The sequence below is a fragment of the Stegastes partitus genome, unplaced genomic scaffold, assembly GCF_000690725.1.
Source record: "Stegastes partitus isolate 25-593 unplaced genomic scaffold, Stegastes_partitus-1.0.2 Scaffold1112, whole genome shotgun sequence".
Lineage (NCBI taxonomy): Eukaryota > Metazoa > Chordata > Actinopteri > Pomacentridae > Stegastes > Stegastes partitus.
In genome coordinates, this window is record NW_007578843.1 from 8,824 (window position 1) to 33,239 (window position 24,416).

The following is a 24,416-nucleotide window of genomic DNA, read 5'->3' on the forward strand; positions in this document are numbered from 1 at the left end:
TTCAAACCGTAATTAATGCAACAGAAAAGGAAAAGGAAATCCAAGACATAGATGAAAGTAAAGCAAGACAGTTAAATGTCCTGCTGTTGCTGCCTCCATTGAAAAGGACACCTGAGGTTGAGAATGTATAAATGTCTAGTTATCGATTTAAACTGACAATGCTTTAGCAAACATAACTTCCAAAAAAAAGATCTTGAATTGTTTATTGTCTGTGTACTACTAATGTAGTTTCTATTCTTTAGATTAGGTATGAAAACATTTTACTCTTACTTAAAGTAAGTGCAGAGAACACAGTCACAACTTGGCAAGAGATGATGCCTGAAACTATACAAATTTAAACTTATGTTGTAGTTAGCAGAAATTATCCTTAGTGACAACAACAATATCAGAAATCCCACGTGTATACCAAAATAGGGTTAATGCAGAAGAAAGTGGTTATTGGAAAATGTGAAAAGCTTAAAGAATTTGGTGAAACTTGCCAGTGCATAAACAGGAAAAAAGGGATATCTTAGAATGTTTCACTAATGGGAAAAAGCCACCATTAAATTAAAATAATATGTTTTTAAATGAAAAATTGCTCTAAAATGGTAAAAATTAAAGTCCAGTATATTTTTACTGTGAAAATAGAAATTCTGAAATGTAATAGTTATTTTCTTGAGTTTTATCTCTTTATTTTATTAATTTAATATATTCATTTATTTATTGTATTTATCTGTTTGTCTAATATAATCTCCCTTTCTCTTATTTATTTATTTAATAGATCAAATTATTATTATTTTACTACTATTGTAATTTTTAATTTTTTACTCTTTTTTTTTTTTTTTTGCTCTTTTACTCTATTTATTCCTTTACTATAGTGTGGTATCGCATTCATGGTGCTGGTGTTGGTGGTGCTGATTTAATGATTTCTATCTATTAAAATTCTCTATCTTGCATTTTGTGTTTTTTACTGTCTATTTTTCCACTTTTTAAAGCTTCTCCGTTTTTACATTTTTTTAATTTTTGTTTTGCTAGTTAATAATTATTATAAGGGAATTACTTGGTAGCTAGACCCTAAATGCATGTGTCCGTGACATAGAAATAATGTTTTCAACCTGAATGTGAATGTTTGGGGTAAAAAAAACAAATCAAGTAAAAAATCTTTTTCTGTTTGAAGAGTCAGCTTGCTTTGTTACTCAAACGCTGTTGGTTTGTGTCGTTGACAGTCAGTAACACCAAGTGTTTTCTCTCCCTCTCAGTGAAAAGTGTAAAGCTCGAGGTTTCACTGTCATCGTGGACGGACGGAAGTCTCAGTGGAACATCGTGAAGACTGTGGTGCTCATGTTGCAGGTACAAACACATTTAACGTCCCTCCAGGCCTTCAGTTGCATTACTGCAATAGTTTGCATTAGGGGGTCTTAAAAGCCAAGGGTGGTGATGATGATGATGATGATGATGATGATGTTGTTGTTGATGCTGTTTCAGAACGTGATCCCAGCTGAGGTGTCGCTGGTCTGCGTGGTGAAGCCAGATGAATTCTGGGATAAGAAGGTCACACACTTCTGCTTCTGGAAGGAGAAAGACCGCCTGGGCTTCGAGGTGAGTTTCTCAGGCTCTGAAAGATAGTTGAGATGATTTTAGAAGCAGAGCTCTGTGTGGAATTTGGGGATTCATACCTGACTTGAAAAGGACACATTTTTGGCTAACATGCAACAGAGATTTCTGCTCTTAAGCTTTTTAAGTGTTTCTCACTCTGAAGCTGTTCTAAAGAGAATTGTGTGTGTTTGTTGAAGTGTGAAAACTGTTTTTGATATCAGATAGTCAGTAAAAGCAGATCTGGTCAAACTCAAATAGTTGGAATGGAGTTTAGTTCCTGGAGCTTTTCATAACCATCACTTTTAAGAACCTTGTGTTTTTTAAAGTGACGTTGCAGAATTCTTTTTAACAATAAATTGTTAAAAAGCCACCAGGGATAGATTGTCTGGTCTTGTTTTTCCCTGTTGTTCTGGGTGTTCAAGTTTGGAAAAGTGGATTTGTAAAGAAACAATAATGCGATGAGAAATTCAAGAATTACACGCACACACACACACACACACACACACACACACATATATATACATATATAATGTTTTATTAAAGAAAAATCAATAAAAACTTTAGTGAGAAAAGGCAACAGAGGTACCAACAAGGTCATTTGTTTGTCATGTTAACAATGTGGCTGATTGTGTTAACTTTGGTGATTCATTAACTTCACATCCAAAGCCTCCATTAGGCCAAAATGTAAATTTTTCCAACACTTTGGTTTATAAACTAGTGCTACTGACATTCCCATCAGCTTCAGCTGTACTTTGTGTTCTTGCCGACACACTAGACTAAGATGGCGAATGCTGTAAACATTATAGCTCATAAAGTTTAGAATAACATGCTTGCGAGCATGCTATACTTATTTTAGGATTTCACTAAATACAACGCTGTGTCTAATTACAGCCTCGCAAAGCTGCTGGATGTCGACTCCTGTTACTGTGTGGGCCTGTCTGTCGGCAAGTGAAGTAAACAGATATGGGGCAGAACAATAGAAGAACTGGTGCTGACATTGCTGTTTTCTTTAATTCTTTTGTGCTAAAACCAAGTCAGATTATCTCATTGGACATGTGAGAATGTCTTCATGTTTTTAGTTTTTCCCTGCACGGTTTCCCTGTGGGTTGTTTCCCGTTTGTGTGTCAACACCCTAAAACATAAAAGCCGCCTGTGGATTTTAAAGACATGTTATCGTTAAAGAAATTCCACAAGTACTCCATTTATCAAGACCAGAAACTGTAAGAAACAAAAACAATCTTCTGATGATCAGCCTTCTGACAGTTCTTAAACTACTCATCTATGACATGCAGTTCTGTCTTTACCAAACCTAAGCTTAAAATCATATTTTGTCAAAATCATTTTATTCCACGTGTTACATTAAAAAATATTACCAAAAATATTTATACTTACCAGATTTTGTAAAGAACTAAAAATTCTGTGCTCCTCAGCTAACAACTAGCAAAGTCAGTACCACTCTCTGTCGATCCTCATTCCAGTTTTCTGCTGCTAATGACTGGAACTCTTTGCACCAATCCCGAAAACTCACCTCATACAAACCACTATTGTCATTTAAAAAATCAGCTAGAGTAACACTTCAGGACCACTGCACCTGTTTTTAGTCTTTGCGTAATAGTTTTGTAATATTGTGTGAGTTGCTGTACATGTAATCTGTTTTTGTTCATCTTGTTTGTATGACGCCTCTTGCCCAGGTCATTATTGAAAATGAGAGCCAGTTCTCAACTAACTTACCTAGTAAAATAAAGGTTAAATTAAAAAAAAAAAAAAAAACATCTGTGAAGCCGGTAGTAACTCAGGTGCGACCAGCAGTCATGCAACAGAAGTTCTCGACTGAACTTGCAGGCAATGTTTACACAGTAGATAGGAGACAAATATGTAAACACATTTAGTAGTATAGTACATACTAGTAGATGTAGTAGTAATATAGTTTGTTAAATTTTTCCCCCAGTGAAGGTATAACATGTACAAGTTGATTCCATTTTTGTTTTTTAATTTTTGCAACATAACCAATCAAAGAAACTCAGCCTCTGAAGGTTAATAGCCTTATAATTCGATCATTTTGGACTGAAGGCAATATTAAGTTCTCTCTACTTCTAGCCATAGTTGTGCCGTTTCCATAGAGGTGCAGAACCTTGTTTTGCAGATAAAAATTGAGTCCACCGTGAGTAAAATTCAGAGGTTGTTTTTTTAGTAAATGCCAAGTTTCTGTGCTGTTCTAGTAGTTTGTACAACTTGCTAAGTTTTTCTAGCTGTTTTAGCCAGCTACACTTGAACAATGAAATGGCTGCCATCACAGAGAGGAGTGGAACCAGTTAGAAGATCCCTTTTTTTTTTTTTTTTTTATTTTAATTTGGAATAGCCTCAGAGAAAAACCGACCGTTTGTGTTTCCAGTTTTTGCTCTTGTGTGGACATTTTGGTCTGAAGATCGCACAGCCACACTTTTGATCTGCGTTGTTACCTGATATCCAACAAAGAGACACTGAGCCAGTTATAATAACCTTCAGCATCATTAACCGTCCTGAGTGCAGCTGGAAACCTGAGCCAGGATCAATGCTGTGCGTGTGTGTGTGTGTGTGCGCGTGTGTGTGCGTGTGTGATTTTTGTGCAGCCTCCTCCTCTATTACAACAGATGGTTTTACTGACAGAGATCAGTAGTCACTGTGACCCAGATTTCTGCAGCCATGTTGGCTCTACCGTTGTTGCCACGGTAACCGGAGCCAAGTTGGTGGGTGTGTAGCGACTTTTAAAGTTGTTGCCGAAAGATAATCCATCACAGTCGATGTTAAGATGACTTCATTTTATTTCAGTCCATTGGTGTTACCTTTGTGTTCCGAGAGAAGAGGCCGTTAGAAAAGCTCTCCCTGCTGGTGCGTTCAAGGACGCTCTGTCATTCAAGAGCTTGTAAACGACAGCAGATTTAAAGCAGGGAATGAGTAAAATTCCCATTATTCTGTTCACAATGTTCGCTCCTGCGTAAGTGGACTGTAAAGTTTTAGCGGTCCAATAACTTAAATCTATTCCAGCGCTCATCTTGTTCGCTTTATTTTAATACTCGCACACCCACAGCTGCTGGAAGGGAGATTCCAGTGACGGTGCTGAAATGTGACTCATCTAAACTATGGAGTATGTTTGTGGATGACACAGTGGGGAGTGTGTTGTACAGCTGCTCTAACGTCTGACCTGACATTCAAAATAAACACACGCACACACTGAGTTCAGTCCAATTTTCCTCGCCAGCATCTGCTGCACTGACAACTGGAGGACAGGCTCACTACCAGCTGTCCTTCCAGGTTTATTTGTGAGGCAACCTTTCCTACAAACGCACTTTAAAGCGATTTACATGGTGATGCAGCTATGATAAAGTATAAATACAGGCACAGCAAAAGTGATTAATGCCTACATTTTTAAGTTTAAGCTGTGGTTAGTTTCTTCATAAGGGATCCTCTTCTGTAAAACCTCATATCAGCTCTCAGGCTGTTCACAAACACTGAACACTCTTTATCCAGATTTAGAAAAACATCCAGAGAAGCCGAAGGAGAAGTTTGTCTTGTGATCCAGGAGCTCTGTTGGGTTGAGAGACTGAAGCAATGCTGGATGTGTAATATGCGATCCAATAAATGTGACCTAAAGTTTGACATCTGGATGAAAACGTTATAAAATTGGGAGCAACTTTGTAAAAAGAAGCTCAAAGGAACTTCAAGGACAGTTTCAGTGGAGTTCTTAAGTGCTCACTGAAGTGGCTCCTAAGTGCTAAAGTGGACCTCTTATGCTGATTTCTAGCTCTGCATTGTTTTGGTCTCTCCACTAGTGTAGATTTTAATGATTCACAGATATTCACAGCCCAACAAGTCCTTATATATATCTTATACTGCCCTCAGTTCATCCTCTCATGAAGACGACTGTGCAGCTGTTCAATTCAAATATTTGCACCTAATTTTTCCTAAATAAACCGAGATAAACTGGGAATGCAAAATAAGCCAAGCAGATAAATCTTTATAGAGCTTCCGCTTATAAATGACTATTTTATATTATCCAACAATATTAATGTTACAGTTTGCACAGCAGCTTACTGCTCCGTTTACTCTCCTGCCACATCAGCTCACCAATCAATAAACACAGTAATACGAAGCTAAAAACGTCATATCATAATAAAACACTGACGGGCAGTATTTTTCTGCAGGGGGACTGCTGTTATTGCTAGTATATCTAGTACATCTAGTTGATAATACATACTTTTACTGAAGTCATGTTTGTGAATGCCGGACTTTACTTACTTGCTGAAGTAAAGATCTGTGAATACTGCTTCTGCCACTGCACTTCAGTGTCTTGAAACATGCATGAGAAAAGCTTGCAAAATATATTTCCCCTGCAGATATATAGTATTATTTATATGCAGTTTGGGAAATTATCTGTGGAAGTTTTCCTGAAAGAAAGAACCTAAAATTAAAGCATCTCCATACAAGAGTACTTAAAAAAATGTAAAAAATGTTTTGTTTGTTTTTGGGTTTTTTTACAGCTCAGATAATATAATTGATATTGTACAATGCGTAAGGAAATCACTGTGTTTAACCTTATGTTAAGAATAGGGAATATTTGATTGTATTGTTGTGGGATCCATCTTTTGGTCTTAATTTCAGATCAAAATTTCACTCCTAACAGCTTATACATACTGGTCCAGATTGCTCAAGGTTCATATTATGGTTGAACTTTAATATTTCATTTATATTGAAACTTATATTCTAATTTTTTTAGTGCAAATGCTGCAATTTTAGGTACATCTCGCATACACTTGCACATGCTGTGTGGAGTCATCTTGCTGTGATGTTGGTTCGGCAAGGCTTCATATTCATCCTTGGCACAAACATACTGATATGTTGCATGCTGGTGTCTTTGCTTCCTGTCAGGTGATCCTGGTCTCGGCCAATAAACTGACTCGCTACATCGAACCCTGTCAACTGACGGACGATTTTGGAGGAAGTCTAGACTACGACCACAGCGACTGGCTCAACAAGAGACTGGTAACTATCTCATATAAATAGATTTGTGCATCTATTATTTTTGTAACTTAAAAATGCTTGTTGCCATGGTAACCTGCCACCGGGACTGAGCACTGGTGTTTCGTTTGCAGGTTTTCGAGAAGTTCACAAAGGAGTCGACGTCGCTGCTGGATGAGTTGTCGATTATCAACGAGGGTGACAAGAGCAGCTCAGTTGACAAGGACAAGTACGCTCACACGCACGCGTACACAAACAAATAAATAAACAAACACTAAAGATAAACAGATGAGGTCCTGAGCTGTGTGTCTGTCTGTCCTCTGCAGATCAGCTGACTGCGCCCTCTTGCCATCCTTTGATCCTGAGACCGTCCTTCAGACCGGTAAATATCATTTAATCCTCTTCCAGACACAACTGTGGTTACGTAAATTCTGATGGCAGTTTTGCTGCCATTTTGGCAGATTAAAGAAGCTCACACATCCTCAGAGACCATCACAGAGACACACGTTAAAAGCTTAAAATCGGCCAGTGGGATGAGGCATTCAGGTTTTATAATCCTCTGTAATTAGTTTAATTTTAAGGTGAAACATAATGGACGGTCTGTTCAATATTGACAAGAGTAGTAATTCAGATAGGATATACTTTATTGTGCCCAAGAGCATTTTTTTCTAGCTCTGTGCCACGCATGCAGAGGCAATAAAAGAAAAAGTACACAGCACGGCACAGAATAAGCCATAGATGAACCATATGTGAAGTGTAACCATGTAAAACATAATGTGCATTGTACGTTCCTAACAACCTGTCGGCATATTGAAGTACGAGGAGCGATGTATTGCACTTTATGCAAATAGGTACATGTTGCCAGAAGAACAAACAGAATCAACCATCTAGATCACATATGTGACCGGAAACATCAGGAGCTCAGATTGAGCTGTTGTCTGTTGACTAATGTCGTAGAAATGGGAATATAGAAGGATTAAGTGTATTTTCAGGCTCTGAAGAGTCCACCTGATGGTAATAGTACAAAGTCTGAAAATAAAATGTGTGAGATCACTCCTGAGATCTGACGAAGAGAAGGTTTAGATACCGAGGCAGCTTTTAAGGGGGCATTTCCAAATAAAGATGATACACTGCAGCTTTCTTCTTTTGATCGCTGAGGACCAACCTACTTCTTCAAGTAGCACACAGTGACGGCTGTAGTGGAATTCAAAGCATAATGATAAACTGCACTGCATCGAGGTTTCAGGTCGAGCGAGCAGCCTAAGAATAAAGGATATCTCCATAATGAAGCGCAGACATGATGCTTGACTGAACAATCATTTCCTTGTCCTCAAGACAGAAACATGCTTTATTCTCATATAAGGGAAATTAATAGAGCATGTTTAAAAACATGAGACGATGACCGGAGCGCTTTGCAAAGACGTGACAACTACAGTCTGCTAAAAACGCAAACACAATTAGGAAAATCAGTAAGTAAGTGACATGATAGGTTCACTGCGCAGAGGACAAATGAATAATAAAGAGCGTGACTAGATATGTGTGTGTATGGGAATTTTGAAAGGCTACAGAAAATAGGTGTTTCGTAAGAGGGTTTTAAATATATCAACAAAGAGGGACGATCTTATTAGGTAGTTAATAAATAACTGGGCCCAGTTGTTCAAAATGTTTAATCTGGATTTGGAAATCTCATGTTTTGTGATCCAGGATCAGGTCATCTTTTGTACTTTTGTGGCAGTTTTTCATGTTACACTGGATAACCCTGATCCAGATACAAACATGTCAAGACCACCAAACCCGAATGATGAGAGCTTTAATTGAGACTACACATCACAATATATCTAAAGGTAGAACAGCCAGCTAGGGGTCACTTTACCCCTCCGAACCCCAAAATCTGCCAGCAAGATTGAAAAGCATGTTTTCTTGACAAAATCACCAAAGTTGCACCATGTGTCACAGCCAGAAACTGTAAAAGCAGACATAATTATCACATTTTGAACTTTGTTTAAAGGTTCTTGAATTACTCATCCGTGATGCAACATTTGGTAGGGAAACTTAACCATATCTAAAGCTTTAAAATTGTGACATTTTATCAAAGTCACGTTGTTCTACATGTCTATTAAAATTTTCTCCAGAAAAAAATAATTTGCTTTAATCAGATTCTGTAAAAAAAAAAAAAAAAAAAGATTCTGAGCTTCTTAGGGCAATCGTGACACCAGTAGTGATTTAACAGTCAGACAACAAAAATTCAAGGTCTTTTCAGCTGAACTGCAGGCGTTGATCACACAGAGCAGACACGAGACAAGTATGAAAACCAACTAAGCATGTCAGAAGTAAAATATGTTTAGTATCTAGAGTCACACTTTTTCCAGTATTGGTAACACCTGAGGGCACTTTTCAATTTTTGTATAATCATTAAGGAAGTTCTTCTTTCATACTTTCTTTTTCTATGATTTTTGGCAGTCTAACTTTGTTATACTGCACAAAAGACATTTTTAACTGCCTCTACTTGTAACTGTGGTTGTGCTTTTTGCGTAGTGGTGCAGATCTTCATATCGCAGTGAAAAATGAGCCCACAGTCAGAAAAAATGCAACAGGAGCAAAAAATGACCAGAAACTGCTTGTAGGTCAGAGAGTTAATAAGTAGCCTGATGTGTACTTTATCTACTTAATCTCTGAAACAGTTAAACAAATCAGGTGCCTGTTATAAATACGTGAGTTTATAGCACATGATACAAATGTGAATTAAGTTTTGTTATGTTTGAAAGATTCTGAGATTCAACTGGAATTAGGATAATTTATTATTTTTTTTAATATTATTATTATTATGATTATTTGAGCAACATGTAATGAACCTTTTAATCCTGATCAAAATCAAGATTTCTATACTTGATGTAATCCAGTTTCAGAATTCTTTTCTTTGGAACAACCCACTTTTCAGATTTGATCCAATACCATAGCTGAAATCCGGTCTGATTACATTTGACCAACTGGGCCTTGAGTTTTAACTGAAGGTATGGAATGAAGAGCAGTGATTGAATAACTTTTTTGTTACCATCCATCAGCTATGGCACAACAAGAAAACACAAAGAAGGAATATTGTACTAAAAAGACTTTTCTTTTGGAAGATACCCTGTATCTCAGACAGCTGCAGTGTCATATCAGACCTCTAGATACATTTTTGCATGTATATCCTTCGTGCATCCTTCCTCCCATCACTTATGTACACAGTGAAGTAGTTATTAAAGCAAATAAAACCTTTGTCACATGTTGTAAAATTGACTTAAAAAACCTGATTTCTGTAGGAAATTTCTCCTGAGACACAAAAACAGCAGCACACACTGCTAAAATCATAACCTGTACTGGAGCTCTGTGTAGTGACTGAAAAGAATGTAGTTGTAGATTCAAGCTTGTTGACGTCTGGACTCATCCTGCCCTGGAGGAGGAAACACAAGGAGGTGCTGGAATGAAACAGGCCCTCCAGATGAATGATGGGTGGATGTGTCGACTGTACAGAGCAGCTGTGTCAGTGTGTTGGTCAGAGGTGAAAGGAGTCTTTGTGCGTGGTGCCACCCTCCTCCCTCCACCAGCTCCTTTCATAATGTATCAGCATGTACACAAACACTGACGCATTATTGTTTCAACAGCTTTTTATATCTCAACCTGCCTCCCTCTCCGCCTGTCTGCAGGTCATGAGCTGCTGTCGGAGCTGCAGCAGCGTCGGTTCAACGGCTCGGAGGGAGGAGGAGGAGGACAGGGAGGTGAGGACGCAGCCGTCACTCAACCACGCATCACTGTGACAGCTGGATGCATGGATTAATTAGTGGTTGCTATCTCTGTTGTTATGTGTTTCCTCTGAAGTGTGGTTGCTGGAGTTTGACAGGTGAATGCAGTCATTCAGAGTACTGTGTACGTAGTGTAAGTGGCTTCTGTGTAAGATGAAGGCATGACGTCAGGATACCAAGAACCATTTAACACCACGAGTGAGACATAAATATGAACACAGTGTCCACTAACTCAACCCACAGTGACTTATACTGTGGTTAGTCGGGTAATTTGGTACAGTTTGTAATATTGTAGGTTCTTCGCTTTAATATTTAGGTTAGTTAGGAAAATCTGTACAACATATCTTACTAGTGTCTTAACCTTATAGTATGTTCTACACATGTGGACAAAATTGTTGATACCCCTCAGTTAATGAAAGAAAAGCCCACAACAGTCACAGAAATAACTTGAATCTGACAAAAGTAATAACAAATAAAAATTCTATGAAAATTAAGCAATAAAAATCAGACATTGTTTTTGAACCGTGGTTCAACAGAATTATTTTAAAAAATAAACTCATGAAACAGGCCTGGACAAAAATGATGGTACCCCTAGAAAAGACTGATAATAATGTGACCATAGGGACATGTTCAATCAAGGTATGTCCTCTAATTAGCATCACAGGTGTCTACAAACTTGTAATCAGTCAGTCGGCCTATTTATAGGGTTGCAAGTAGTCACTGTGGTGTTTGGTGACATGGTGTGTACCACACTAAACATGGACCAGAGGAGGCGAAGGAGAGAGTTGTCTCAGGAGATTAGAAAGAAAATGATAGACAAGCATGTTAAAGGTAAAGGCTATAAGACCATCTCCAAGCAGCTTGATGTTCCTGTGACTACAGTTGCACATATTATTCAGAAATTGAAGATCCATGGGACTGTAGCCAACCTCCCCGGACGTGGCCGCAAGAGGAAAAGTTGATGACAAATCGAAGAGACTGATAATACGAATGGTAACAAAAGAGCCCAGAACAACCTCTAAAGATATTAAAGGTGAACTCCAAGGTCAAGGTACATCAGTGTCAGATCACACCATCCGTCGTTGTTTGAGCCAAAGTGGACTTCATGGGAGACGACCCAGGAGGACACCATTGTTGAAAACAAATCATAAAAAAGCCAGACTGGAATTTGCCAAACTACATGTTGACAAGCCACAAAATTTCTGGGAGAATGTCCTATGGACAGACAAGACAAAACTGGAACTTTTTGGCAAGGCACATCAGCTCTATGTTCATGAAGCAAAAATTAAGCATATCAAGAAAAGAACACTGTCCCTACTGTGAAACATGGAGGAGGCTCTGTTATGTTCTGGGGCTGCTTTGTTACATCTGGCACAGGGTGTCTTGAATCTGTGCAGGGTACAATGAAATCTCAAGACTATCAAGGTATTCTAGAGAGAAATGTGCTGCCCAGTGTCAGAAAGCTTCGTCTCAGTCGCAGGTCATGGATCTTGCAACAGGATAATGACCCAAAACACACACAGCTAAAAACACCCAAGAATGGCTCAGAGGAAAACATTGGACTATTCTGAAGTGGCCTTCTATGAGCCCTGATCTAGATCCTGTTGAACATCTGTGGAAGGAGCTGAAACATGGCGTCTGGAGAAGGCACCCTTCAAACCTGAGACAACTGGAGCAGTCTGCTCATGAGGAGTGGGCCAAAATACCTGCTGAGGGGTGCAGAAGTCTCACTGACAATTACAGAAACCGTTTGATTGCAGTGATTGCCTCAAAAGGTTGTGCAACAAAACATTAAGTTAAGGGTACCATCATTTTTGTCCAGGCCTGTTTCATGAGTTTATTTTTTAAAATAATTCTGTTGAAGCATGGTTCAAAAACAATGTCTGATTTTCATTGCTTAGTTTTCATAGAATTTTTATTTATTATTACTTTTGTCAGATTCAATATATTTCTGTGACCATTGTGGGTTTTTCTTTCATAAACCGAGGAGTACCAACAATTTTGTCCGTGTGTGTATTTAAAATAGCCAGGTAAATTTGTATTAAACACAATATTGTAGGGTCCCAACCTTATTAGTTAAGTTAGTCTGGTAAATTGTACAACATTGTAATAGTTAAGTTAGCTCGGCGAATTATATATAACATTGTAAGAGTTGTAACACTTTCATACTTAAGTTAATCAGGTAAATTATCTAAAATATTTTAAGCATCTTGACCTTAACAGTTGTGTTAGTCAGGTCAATTCTATACAATATTGTAGGGTCTTTGGCCTGCTAGTTAAGCTAGTCATGTCAGTCATAAACAATATTTTAAGGGTTTGGACCTTAATAGTTATGCTAGTCACATAAGTTATATATACTTTTGTAGGGTCTTAATCTCACTACACAAGTTGGTCACACAAATTTGTTTTCTGTACAATATTATAGGGTCTTAGCCTTAGTGATTGATTCAGTCAAATAAATTATATATGATATTTTAGGGTCTTGAATTTAATAGAAAGTTAGTCACATAAATTATATATATTATTGTAGGGTCTTAGGCTTAACAGTTAGGCTATGCAGGGAAAGTTGTACACAATACTTGACGGGTCCTAACTTTAATAGTTAAGTTAGTGAGGTAAAATATATATAATACTGTAGGGTTGTGCTTAAGTTAGTCAAGTCAATTATTTATGATGTGGGATCTTCACCTTATTAATCCAATTCAATTTAAATTTATTTGTATAGCGCATATTTACAACAACAACGTCATCTCATAGCGCTTAACAAAGGCAGAGACAGAAACACCCAACAATCCAAAACATTTGGATTCCCTATAAGCTATTGTAGGGTCTTGACCTTAACAGGGACTAAATCCCACCAACCAGGTTCAGAAATTGGATAGTAAGTCTGAAACCAAGAGCAGAGGCTGTACGGAAATCTATGTTGCTGTCCAGTATAACTGCAGTGTTTAAGAGTCCACATACTTTTGTCTATCTTTTTCTTAAGGTGGAAAGGTGACAAATATCTAAAGGACTCCAGAAAAGTTTCTACAAACACTTGAGTGTGTGTTTTTTATGGTTCCTGGGGATTATAAACCTCCAGAGAACTGGTGTTTTCAGTGAAAATGAACCATTGTGAACTTCTTTTGCTCGATTAGACCAGAGATAAGGAGACGTCCCAGTCTATAGCCAGCAGGCCTCTGACTGACCTCTGTCTGACCTCCAGGTCCAGCCTGGTGCCCGATGGAGGAGGAGCTGCTGGCTCAGCCTCAGGTGATGAAGCTGCTCGACTCGCTCAGGGAGCAGTACACCAGATACCAGGAGCTCTGCAGGCAGCGAAACAAACGCACCCAGCTGGACGAGATCCACGCCAAGGTCATGCAGGTAACACACATCAGTGTCCTTCTGTAAATATCAAATATGTCCACATGAAATTTGTTAAACATGTTTGACTGTACTCATGAGCCTGAATGTCAATTTAGTTATGCTTTTCTAGCATTGGAGTTTAAGATTTCAATAAATTTTTATGAAAAAGTCTAAGAAGTTAGTTAATCAGTGAGCTCTACAGGGAGATAAGCAGATTTTTTTTAACCTTTGTTCAAAGTCAGGTTAGTGGTGTCTCTCTGTTTCCAGTCTTTGTGCTTTGTGAAGCTAAATGGCTGCTGGCTGGTAGCTTTACATTAACTGAGAAAATGTGAGCGTATTTCATTTAACCTCCTGAACCCTGAACAGTTTCTGTTTTTTTGTTTTTTTTTTTCCTGTCACATTTTTACTCCATGAGCTCAATTGTCAGTGTAACATCCTGCACAACCGTGGCAAGTTAGTAGTAGTAGTTAGTAGAGATAATTTTCTAAATGTCTTTTGTGGAGTGTAACATTATAGAGACCTAAATCATCAGGTCTTTGCAAGCACAGCCTGCAGTTCAGCCAAGAAGTCCCCACGTTATTGGCACATGAATGTTGGTCAAAGCTGAGTCAGTCAGCGCTTCTGAATCTGGTTGCAGTAAACTGTTAGTTTTTTTGCAATATTTAAAATGAAACCTATAGAATAAAGGGATTTTGATGTAATATCACGATTTTAAGTTTAGCTTTGGTTAAGTTTACCAACCAAACTGGATGTCACACCAGATTAGTTTAAGGACTGTGAGAAAGTTGACAATTTGATAATTCTTTCTGTTTTTACAGTTTCAGGCTCTGATAAATAGCATCACTTTGGCACTTGTAAAAAAGAAAGCACGCTTTTCAAACCACGAGCAGGTTCTGGGTTTCAGAAGGTTAAATAATGTTCCCTTGTCCTCGTAAACCTTTTCATGTTACAGAACAAATGTGTAAATACGTCGTACACACACTCAAACATCTTCCTGCTGCAGCTTCCTGACTCTATTCATCGTCTGTGACCCTCAGAAACAGTGTCATTGAGCAGCTTCAGTGCTGCACAGCTTCCAGTAGATTCTGGTTACTGGAGTTCCTGCAGCCGCAGGGGCTGATGGGTAACATCACCTCATGTCTTGGACGTGAGCCTGGGGTTGCCATGGTAGCTGAAACATGTCGGTCGCTAGCCTGGAGGATTTGAGGTGGGGGGGTTGGCCTAGTTGTGGATCGAACTGTGTGTGTGTATGTATCTATGTATGAACTCTTCAAGGCATCGCTGACCTGATAAATACAATTAAGTCATGATCCTGACACACACATCTGGACAGACAGTTTCAAATGTCACTGTGCTGCAATGTGTGGGACTGTGGTGAACATTTCCACTCAAAGTTAATGACAGAAATTATTACCACAGTATGTGGTTTTATTTTGTAATATGAAAACACAGGCAGCCTTGATAATGACATTTTTTAATCATTCACAAATCAGTAGCTTACTGCCAACGCACAACTTCCACAAAAAGATGTAATTCAAATTGTAAATATTGCGGAAAATATAAATATTTGTAATTTCATTATGATTGATGATGACATGATGTGTTTCGCTTTTGTTCTGAGGGAATTCTTACACTTATTTCTGACTCTAACTTTATAATGGTTGCAGATTTTACACATAAAGCGTGCTTTACTTGTCTTGATCTCACTGCTGGGTTTACATCGGATTCGACTTGAGACTTTGCATCTTTAAACAGGCAGCCTTTGTTACAAAACTTGAGATGTGGAGTGTCCAAAATGTGTGCATTTACCAGAGAGGGTCCTTTAAAAACCAAATGCTTTGCATTGCACTATGGGAAATGTAGGATCTAGCATTGTTGGCGTTTGATCCACTCACCTCCGCTCTGAGCTCCCTCTGCTTTGAGTTTGACAGTTTTTTAAAATCTTTTTTCTTTAGCCTTCTGTCTGTCTCCAGCTTAATAAAAGTGGTAAATAACTGGAGTGCAGCTTTACCAGTAAGGGTGTAATCTTCAGTCAGGCTTTAGGAGGGACACCAATGTTTATTTTAGCTGCCAAAAAATTCACCTCTGTAACTCCCATCCCATAATCGTTTAAAACATGCAGATGTAGCTTTGTGCGTAATAATAGACTGTTGTGCAATGCTCTACGTATTGATTAAAGTCAAAGGAAAGAATCTGACACACAGCCAGCTGTGGGCAGCAAACAGGACTTCAGTAGGTACAGAAGGCTTCTGCAAAATCCAGAATTACATTCAGTGACACCTGAAGACAGTATTGTAAGAGAGAGTAGCACTTCGACAGGACATGAATCTAACACATTGCCGACCTGCCTGTGTAACTTTCATACAGTGCTGCCCGGTTATTGTCCTACCCTCGGTCCAGGATGGAATTCTGACTATATCCGGGATATTCCAATAAGCAGACTTCAAGATGAGTGTATCGAAGTGTCTGCAACGATAGAGCGCTGAGAAAATTGTGTCTGTGTGATGAAAAACGGGGGTTTGTACGTACGGCCAAAATGGGAATGTTTTCAAAAGGTTAAAGGGACAGTTTCTTTGAAGATCAAGAAATGTTTATTCAAATGGAGCTTTATGGTTTTGCTTCAGTGAAATTTCACCTTTGTACAACAAGCCACTCCATCAATAAAAGTTATTTCCTTTAATCAGAGGGTATACAGAGGATTAACTTATCATGATTAACTAGCTGGGCAGTTCAGTTATGAGTGACGATATGCTCTGCAGCAATGCGACTCTCTTTGATGTGCCCTAATTAATGTCAGACAGTGTGTGAATAACTCAGTGAAGCAGATCTCAGGTGAGCAGATTATTGACAAACAAACACATTGCCTGACCGGGGTGACGATAATCTGCCACGTGTGACCGACCGTGACTTTAAACGGGCAAAAGTTATACCTGGAATCAATTTCGGTGAATTTCATTATGACAAAAACCAGGATTATGGCATGATTCTATGACAATAAACGGGCTGTTTTACTATAGGTTATATAGGAAATGATTCAGGACTTTGATATTTTATGATTATAAATGGGATATTCTATAAAGCGGTATGACATTAAGTGATCAGCACTGTATCTGTATTTTGGCAGACGTGTAAATATATTGCGTAATAGATACACATGTGTGGGCTAGTTCTATCTTGACACAAGTGTGCTATGATGCTGTGTGTCCAGGTGCATCAATGTCAGATATGTATGTTTTTGTTAACAAACAGAACAACAGACATATGCACTGGTAAGATTCAGAAAAATGGGACATATTTAATGTATTTTCTACAAACTGGGGTTTGTCAGAATGAGTGGTTGTGCCCAGATTCATACCCAATTCATCAAAGGATTTTTATTCTGACCTTCTCGATCTAATTCAATTCCTAACCCTCTTATACTGCAGCTGTTAGTTATCAATTTCAGTTTGCTCCAATGTATCATGTAAATAAATGTATGTTGCCAAAAATATTATGGACAATACCAAGTAGATAAAAAATAAAACAATATTTATATAAGAAAAGACTAAGAACAGCAAAAATGAAAGAAAATCTTAAAGATACCATGTAGTTTTGTGTTTGGTAGCATGGCAGCATCACATGGAGCCTGACAGCCTCCTGCTGGTCTTGCTGCTGTACTGCAGCTCAAAGAAAATGCCTGATGTTGTGGATGCTGGTTTAATATCAGATGTGTGTTAACAAAATACACCCTGGTAGTTGTAGTGCACCTCTCAGCTTACATTTTTATGTACACAGGCTTGTAAGTTTGACTTTTCCCCCTAATCCAACCTGTGGAAGAGCCTGAAACAGTCAGTATTTCACATTGTGTCCTTCTTTCAGGTGGTCACCTGGTTACAGGGTCCTGGTTCAGAGCTGCTGAAGACCCAGCAGGCGATCGGAGACTCGATGCGAGCGGCTCAGGCTCTGCAGCAGAAACATGAGGAGATCGAGAGCCAGCACAGTGTAATGAAACGCACACATTCACCATCATGTGACATGGACAAACTGATGAATCAGATTTGGGCTTGAAAACAGAAACAGATTCACTCTTAATGCATTTCACAAGACGGTTCCACGTGATGATCTGTGTAGAGCTGTCACACACAGCGGTGTGTCCAGTCAGAGGGAAAAAATGGCCACAAAAGGGCAACAAGTTTCATCTTTTTTCTTTGGTTTGTGCAAAATTAGGTTTCTTCTTAGGTGCAGTAACTTGCTGGAGTCCATACTCGTACTAAAATAGAATGTGTTCATTCCTGAGATTCGGGGGTGCTGTTAGGTGGTTTATATTAAGATGGACCGAGGCTACTCCCCTGCTTTTAGTCCCTCTGCAAGGCTAAGCTAATTGTTTCTCCAGCTTTACAATTACCAGAGTAACATGAGAGAGGAGTCATTCTTCTCATGTAGCTTTTGAGTTTAAAACATTCCTTTAATTTAACTTTTGTTTTGAGTCGACTGAAAAGCATCTTTCACTGTAAACATTCCACTGAACATTTCTTAAATGGTAAATGGTCACTTACATACCGCTTTTATCCAAAGCGCTTCACAATGTGTCTCTCATTCACCCATTCACACACACATTCATACACCAATGGCGACAGAGCTGCCATGCAAGGTGCTGCCTGCCATTGGCTTTCAGTGTCTTGCCCAAGGACACTTCGACTGTGGAGGGGAATCGAACCGATAACCTTGCGATTGGAGCCACAGCCGCCCCATTACAGTGCATCTATATCAGTTACCGTAGACTAAACATTGTATAACATTGCTACATACTACCGTCTATGAAAAATTGAATTTAGCAGCCTTTTAAAACTTTTAACCTTCATGAAGTTATTATTTACCGCAGGACAGTTGGCCTAGAAACCATGAGGAAGATGCTAGTACTGTTTGTGTCACTATGTTCAGTTGGTTACACTGGTGATCAGTGTGAGCTGATTCGGTGTCTCTGTGTGCAAACAGGAGTGGTTCGCCGTGTACGTGGAGTTGAACCAGCAGATCGCCGCCTTGCTCAGTGCCGGGGAGGAGGAGGAAGTGGTGGAGCTGAAGGCGCTGCAGCAGCAGCTGAGTGACGTTTGCTACCGACAGGCGGCTCATCTGGAGAGCCGACAGAACGTCCTGCAGGCGGCGCAGGGCTTCCATGGCACCACGCAGGAGGTAATGAAACACAGACTGTGGAGTTATTTCATCTCAAGTCATCAGGGGCCTTCTGCTGGACTATTGCTGATTTCCTAGAAACTTTTTTTAATCCATTATGAGTATATAAATTGCTACCTGTGAAATTTAGATTCATATATTTTTTTTATTAAACTGCCCATCAACCTGTTTCAGCAGGTTCTTTTTAAATTTGAGACCGTTTGAGTTACATCATCTGAGGAACAATTAAAGATAAAAGCCTGACGTTTTCACTGTTATCTTTTATCATGTCATTGATTCAGAATGTGCAGTATTGGACAGTAGATCAAATAGTCTCTGATTATGGATGAATTAAATATGGGGGAAAAAATAAAGCTGCCATGAAAAGTCCCACTTTTGAGCACAAATGAACAAAAACATTGATTATGCAGAAGTTAACCAGTGATAGTTTCTGAAACATATGGAGCATGTCACTGTACGACAAAACAAAACATATGGAATACTTTTTAATATGAAACACTTAGTCACAATAATGAAAAAAAGTTATTTTTATTCAACTTTTATAATTCATTAAGCAGGTATGACAAGTTGTACTAAAAACACAAAAATATAGCTAGACAGCTTGATCTAAGTGGAACAGAGATGGGACTTTCCATGACAGCTTTAATTTTTTGTCATATTTCAGCGCACACATAATCAGAAACTATTGGATCAACTTCTGAATCAAGATTGATAGATAAACAGAGTTTATGCTATAAAAAATTTGGACATCACAGATAGTGGAGCAGAAATTGTTCTAAATATGTAGTCATTTAAAATGGAATGACCCTGTATCAGGTGCTATTTGTGCTGGATTTTTTAGACTTGAAGCTGGACTGCATTAAAGAACACATGCAGACAGATGGTTTCAGTTGCATCATAACAAAAATGGGTCTCGGACGCGTTTAGCAACGTCAGAACGAAAAACATGAGGGCTGTATTATAAATGCTGCACCTCCAAAGCACTATCTCAAGCCCTGGCAGCTGGGCCTTTTCAGACAAGTGCCTGGAATTCTTTGCTGGCAAAAAAAAAAAAACGCTTTGGTGGACACGTTCCATTATCCTGACTGCATCAACAAAAACAAAAAATGCACATCTCTCAAGTAGCTATTCGGGAGGTGAACCGATGAATTAGATGAAGCTGTATGTGTGCAAATGATTAAAAAAAATAAATAAATAAATGTTTATGTGTATATGTGATTTATCCTGAACAATCAAACCTGTGTCTGTCTCTGCAGTTGTCCCAGCAGCTGGACGGTCTACTGGGCATGCTCTGTGCAGACGTGGCTCCAGCTGATGGAGCATCGATTCAGCAAAACCTCAAACTGCTGGAGGAGAAGCTGCAGACTGTCGGTTCGTACCCTTCTCAGTTTCCTCTAAAATAATCAGTGATGTAGTAAAGTTCCTCTGTGACGTGAACCGTCTGCCCTGCTGCAGAAGCGGGTCTTTCCTCACTGCGTCAGAAGGGGGCGCTGGTGCTGGAGCAGATGTGCAGCCAGCCCTCCTGGTCCCTGGAGGAAACCGAGAGTTCACCAGGAGAGCAGCAGGACAACGTTCAGCAGATTCAGTCTGTGATGGAGGAGATGCAGCTCCGCAAGCAGAGGTAACTGTCTGCCTCTTTTCCTTTTCATGCGTTTGTCAGAAAGTCCCTTTTTGGGAGATGACACATGTAAAGACGGCAACGTTGCGTCTGTCAGATATGTTTAGAGACGTTCAGCTTGTGCTTGAAGCCTGAGTCGACAAGGAGACACAGGAGGTCTCTTTTATTCGTCTTTGTGAGAAGCTGAAACATAACACTGAAGTCTTGTGAAGCTTGTGATCAGTTTTTAGCACCTTACTGGGAGGTAACAGTTTCTCTGATAGCATTCTGCAACTACAGATCGTTCTTCGGTCATTAAAAACTACAGTTCGCCTTTTTCTTCCTGAAACCTTTTTATTCCTACAAGCGCCACCTTGAAGACAAACTGTTTGTCCATGAGTGCCTCCTTGAATCAGTATATTGTTAAATCTGGCCAAAGCTTTCATATTAACCCTCTGAACTCCAAGGAGTTTCACAATTTTCCTCACTGTGGGCTCATTTTTTTCCTGCAATATAAAGTCCTGCACCGTTATGAAAACAGCACAACCACGGCAACAAGTAGAGAGAACTCAAAAACATGTTTTGTGCAGCATAACACAGTTTTAATGCCAAAAAGCATAAATAAAAAAAAAAGCAAAAGTGACATTTCTTTGATTTTTTTCTTTTACAAAAACTGAAAACAACCTGGAATCAACATGCAATATTGTTCAATGTGCCTTTTGGTGTTACCAATAATGGAAACATGGTCACTCTGCATACTATTGTTATTTTACTCCTCACCTTTTTAATTCCATGCTTGTCTCCTATCTGCACTGTGTAAACACAGCCTGTAGTTTCGCCAAAAATTTCCTGAACTTTTGTCACGTGACTGTCGGTCACAGCTGAGCCCATCATGGCTTCATGATTATACCAACAAGTTCAGAATATCCTTGTATTTTACAGAATGTGTTATTTTTTGGCACACTTTTAAAAGTGCATGTAGAATAATGTGATTTTGATAAAATACCACGAGTTTAAACTTAGATTTGGTTGTTTTGCAGCAGAACTACACATCCCAAATGAGTAGTTCAAGGACCATTAGAAAGTTGAACATCTTTCTGTTGAATTCTTTCTGAATTCTTTCTGGTTTTACAGTTTTTAACTGATGTTTTTTTAAACAACAACGTACTTTTCAAACTCATCGACAGGTTTTGGGGTTCAGAGGTTTACAGCTGCAATGAAGCTTCAGTCTGTTGAAGTAATGAAGCCTTTAACTATTTGTATGTTGCAGATGTGAGGACATGGTGGACGTGAGGAGACTCAAGATGCTACAGATGGTCCAACTGTTCAAATGTGAAGAAGACGCTTTGCAGGTCGGACGCACAACAACACAAAAATACACACACATGCTGTACGTGCACTTCCTGTACTGATCTTTGTGTGTGTGTGTGTGTGTGTGTGTGTGTGTGTGTGTGTGTGTGTGTGTGTGTGTGTGTTCAGGCGGTCGAGTGGCTCGGAGAGCTGTTGGACGCCCTGTTGAAGACTCATGTCCGACTGGGCGATGACTGTCAGGAGACCAGGACCATGTTGGACAAACACCGGAAGTTTGTGGATGTCGCTCAGGTGAGATTCTGAGTCATTTGATCTATTAATGTAAAGTTATGACACTGGATTCGTTGTCAGCTATTAAATGAATCACTATATATTTGTTCAACTTAAAAGGAAAGAAAAGGAAATTCTTTTGCCAGATATTGCTCAGAAAACAAAATTACATCACATGAGAATAAATCCAGTGCCTATTTAAGTGACTGAATAAGTAAACTAAAACAAGACTAGAAAATTAAGAACTAATACTGACAATGAATCTGAGGTAGTAAAGTCATATCACACATGGTAATGAAATATTGCACATTACATTGAGGCGTTGTACATGAAAGTGAATATTGCACATATAATTAAAATACTGTTCTTGATGTTGAAATAATGCACCTGAAAAATAAAAAAATGCACATTATATTGACCAAAAAAAACCCAAACAAATTCTCTGATTACAGCTTCTTAAATGTAAATATTTTTGGTCTCTTTGCACCACTACAACATCAAACTGAATCTCATTGTGTTGTGGGCAAAACAAGACATTTGTCATCCCAAAACTGGGAAAGTAATTAACATTTTATTTCTAATTTCCTAATTTTACAGTCCAAACAGCTAATCGCTTAATCTGTTGTTGCAGTTTGACTCTATGCTAAGACTGGGTGGCCCTTCCTCTCTGTAAGGCATAATCGATGCTTTGATTTATTTGTATTTCTCTTACTGGTTTCATATCCCCTTACCTTACCAAACACAATCACATGATTGCATTATTCTGTAGATGCCACTAATTTTGCTGAGAAAATCTAGTTTTATTCACTGTGGAATATCATGCAGAGCTATGTAAAGCCTGACTTTTATCTTTGGGGCAGTTTAAGTTTTTGAGTTTATCTTCTTTACCCTGTAGCTGTTCTTGTTTTAGTTGATTCATTTGCTTGAACTTGATAATTCTCTATTCTTTTCTGATTTAGCCTTTTCAAGTTTTTTATTTGTGTGCCTACATTTTTTTTCTTTTCTTACTCACTTATATTATAAATCAGGCCTCAATACTTCAATATATTCCCAGTTTAAATAAAGGTTAAATTAATGAAAAAAAACATAATACAGTGCTAAATTGCTGATGTCTTGCAGGTATGATTACCCTGTTAACCTTTTCAACACTATAGTCCACTATAGCGGCCTGGCATTACGACTCCCGTTCAACACGGTATAGCGGGCTCTGGTATATGGCGACTTTCTGTTACATTCATTTTGATTGGCTATCAGTGGGAATCCCCTTATGTCAGGGGTGTCCAGTCCTGGTCATCAAGGGCCACAATCCTGCATGTTTTAGATGCTTCCCTCTTCCAACACACCTGATTCAAATGATCAGCTCATCATCAAGCTCTGCAGAAGCCTGATAACGATCCATCAGGTGTGTTGGAAGAAAGAAACATCTAAAACCTGCAGGATTGTGGCCCGCGAGGACCAGGATTGGACACCCCTGCCGTTTGTGAACAAGCGATTCAGTCATGAAATACATTATGCAAATGAAGTAAAATGACATCGCTTGACCCCAAAAATCACCAGGAAGCAGGATTTTTGCTGCCTCATTTCTGAAATGTTTATAAGCGATCAAAACTAACTAATTAAAAGACTTAGGCTGATGTCTCAGTATATAAGAACTGATAATTAATTGCATACATCCCTGGTAACTGTGAAGTTTACCTTTACCTTTTCACACCTATTTCACCTGTATGTACATGACAAGAGTAAACTTCCATATATATTTAACTGTCAACTTGTCTACTTTTGATTGATACCAGATATGTAATGATGTGAAGTCTACTTAAGAATTGATGAGTGATTAATCAGAACCATATCTGATCATGAATTTCAAGCAGTTGCTTAGCGTTGAAGGAATATTTCAAGCCAAAGATACTTAGTGTTGACGTGTATAAGGAATACACATTTACTTAGTGTTGAAAGGGTTAACTGTATTAATTTAGCATATTGACACCCCAACTAGAACTAAACACAACCCACAGCTGAAGGATGCCGTGAGTTTTGCAGGTATTTATTCACAAATCAAAGTAGGACAAAGTTAAACTTTGAGCTGACGATGAGACCAGATGAAAAGTCACGCAAGTTTTTCCAGTTCACCTTGTGTTTGAATGACATCTAATAGTTTGTTTAGACATTTTACTCAAGACCAAAAAGCCTCTGGGAGGATCACCAAAGTCTGTGGGATTTATCATCTGCAGACTACAAATGTCTGAGCAAAATTAACAGCGATCTGTCTAATAGTTGTTAAAGTTTGTAGCAGAGTAGCTGAAGTCACCATCCCTTGAGCCGCGCCTCGAGCGTGACTAAAAAACTGTCAACTTAAGGAGACGATAACGAAG

The 24,416-nt window shown here is 38.7% G+C and overlaps 1 protein-coding gene across 1 annotated transcript in view; it reads left to right on the forward strand.

The window, feature by feature from the left end:
* sestd1 (SEC14 and spectrin domains 1) overlaps window positions 1-24,416 on the forward strand; it is a 35,148-nt gene that overhangs the window by 4,538 nt on the left and 6,194 nt on the right. Inside the window, exons 4-16 of the mRNA XM_008296222.1 lie at window positions 1,239-1,329; window positions 1,465-1,578; window positions 6,481-6,594; window positions 6,705-6,799; window positions 6,897-6,952; window positions 10,257-10,328; window positions 13,558-13,715; window positions 17,556-17,678; window positions 18,672-18,866; window positions 20,123-20,237; window positions 20,322-20,487; window positions 21,734-21,815; window positions 21,943-22,065. Of these exons, the coding sequence (XP_008294444.1) occupies window positions 1,239-1,329; window positions 1,465-1,578; window positions 6,481-6,594; window positions 6,705-6,799; window positions 6,897-6,952; window positions 10,257-10,328; window positions 13,558-13,715; window positions 17,556-17,678; window positions 18,672-18,866; window positions 20,123-20,237; window positions 20,322-20,487; window positions 21,734-21,815; window positions 21,943-22,065 (1,504 nt within the window). The remainder of the gene's footprint in view (window positions 1-1,238; window positions 1,330-1,464; window positions 1,579-6,480; window positions 6,595-6,704; window positions 6,800-6,896; window positions 6,953-10,256; window positions 10,329-13,557; window positions 13,716-17,555; window positions 17,679-18,671; window positions 18,867-20,122; window positions 20,238-20,321; window positions 20,488-21,733; window positions 21,816-21,942; window positions 22,066-24,416) is intronic.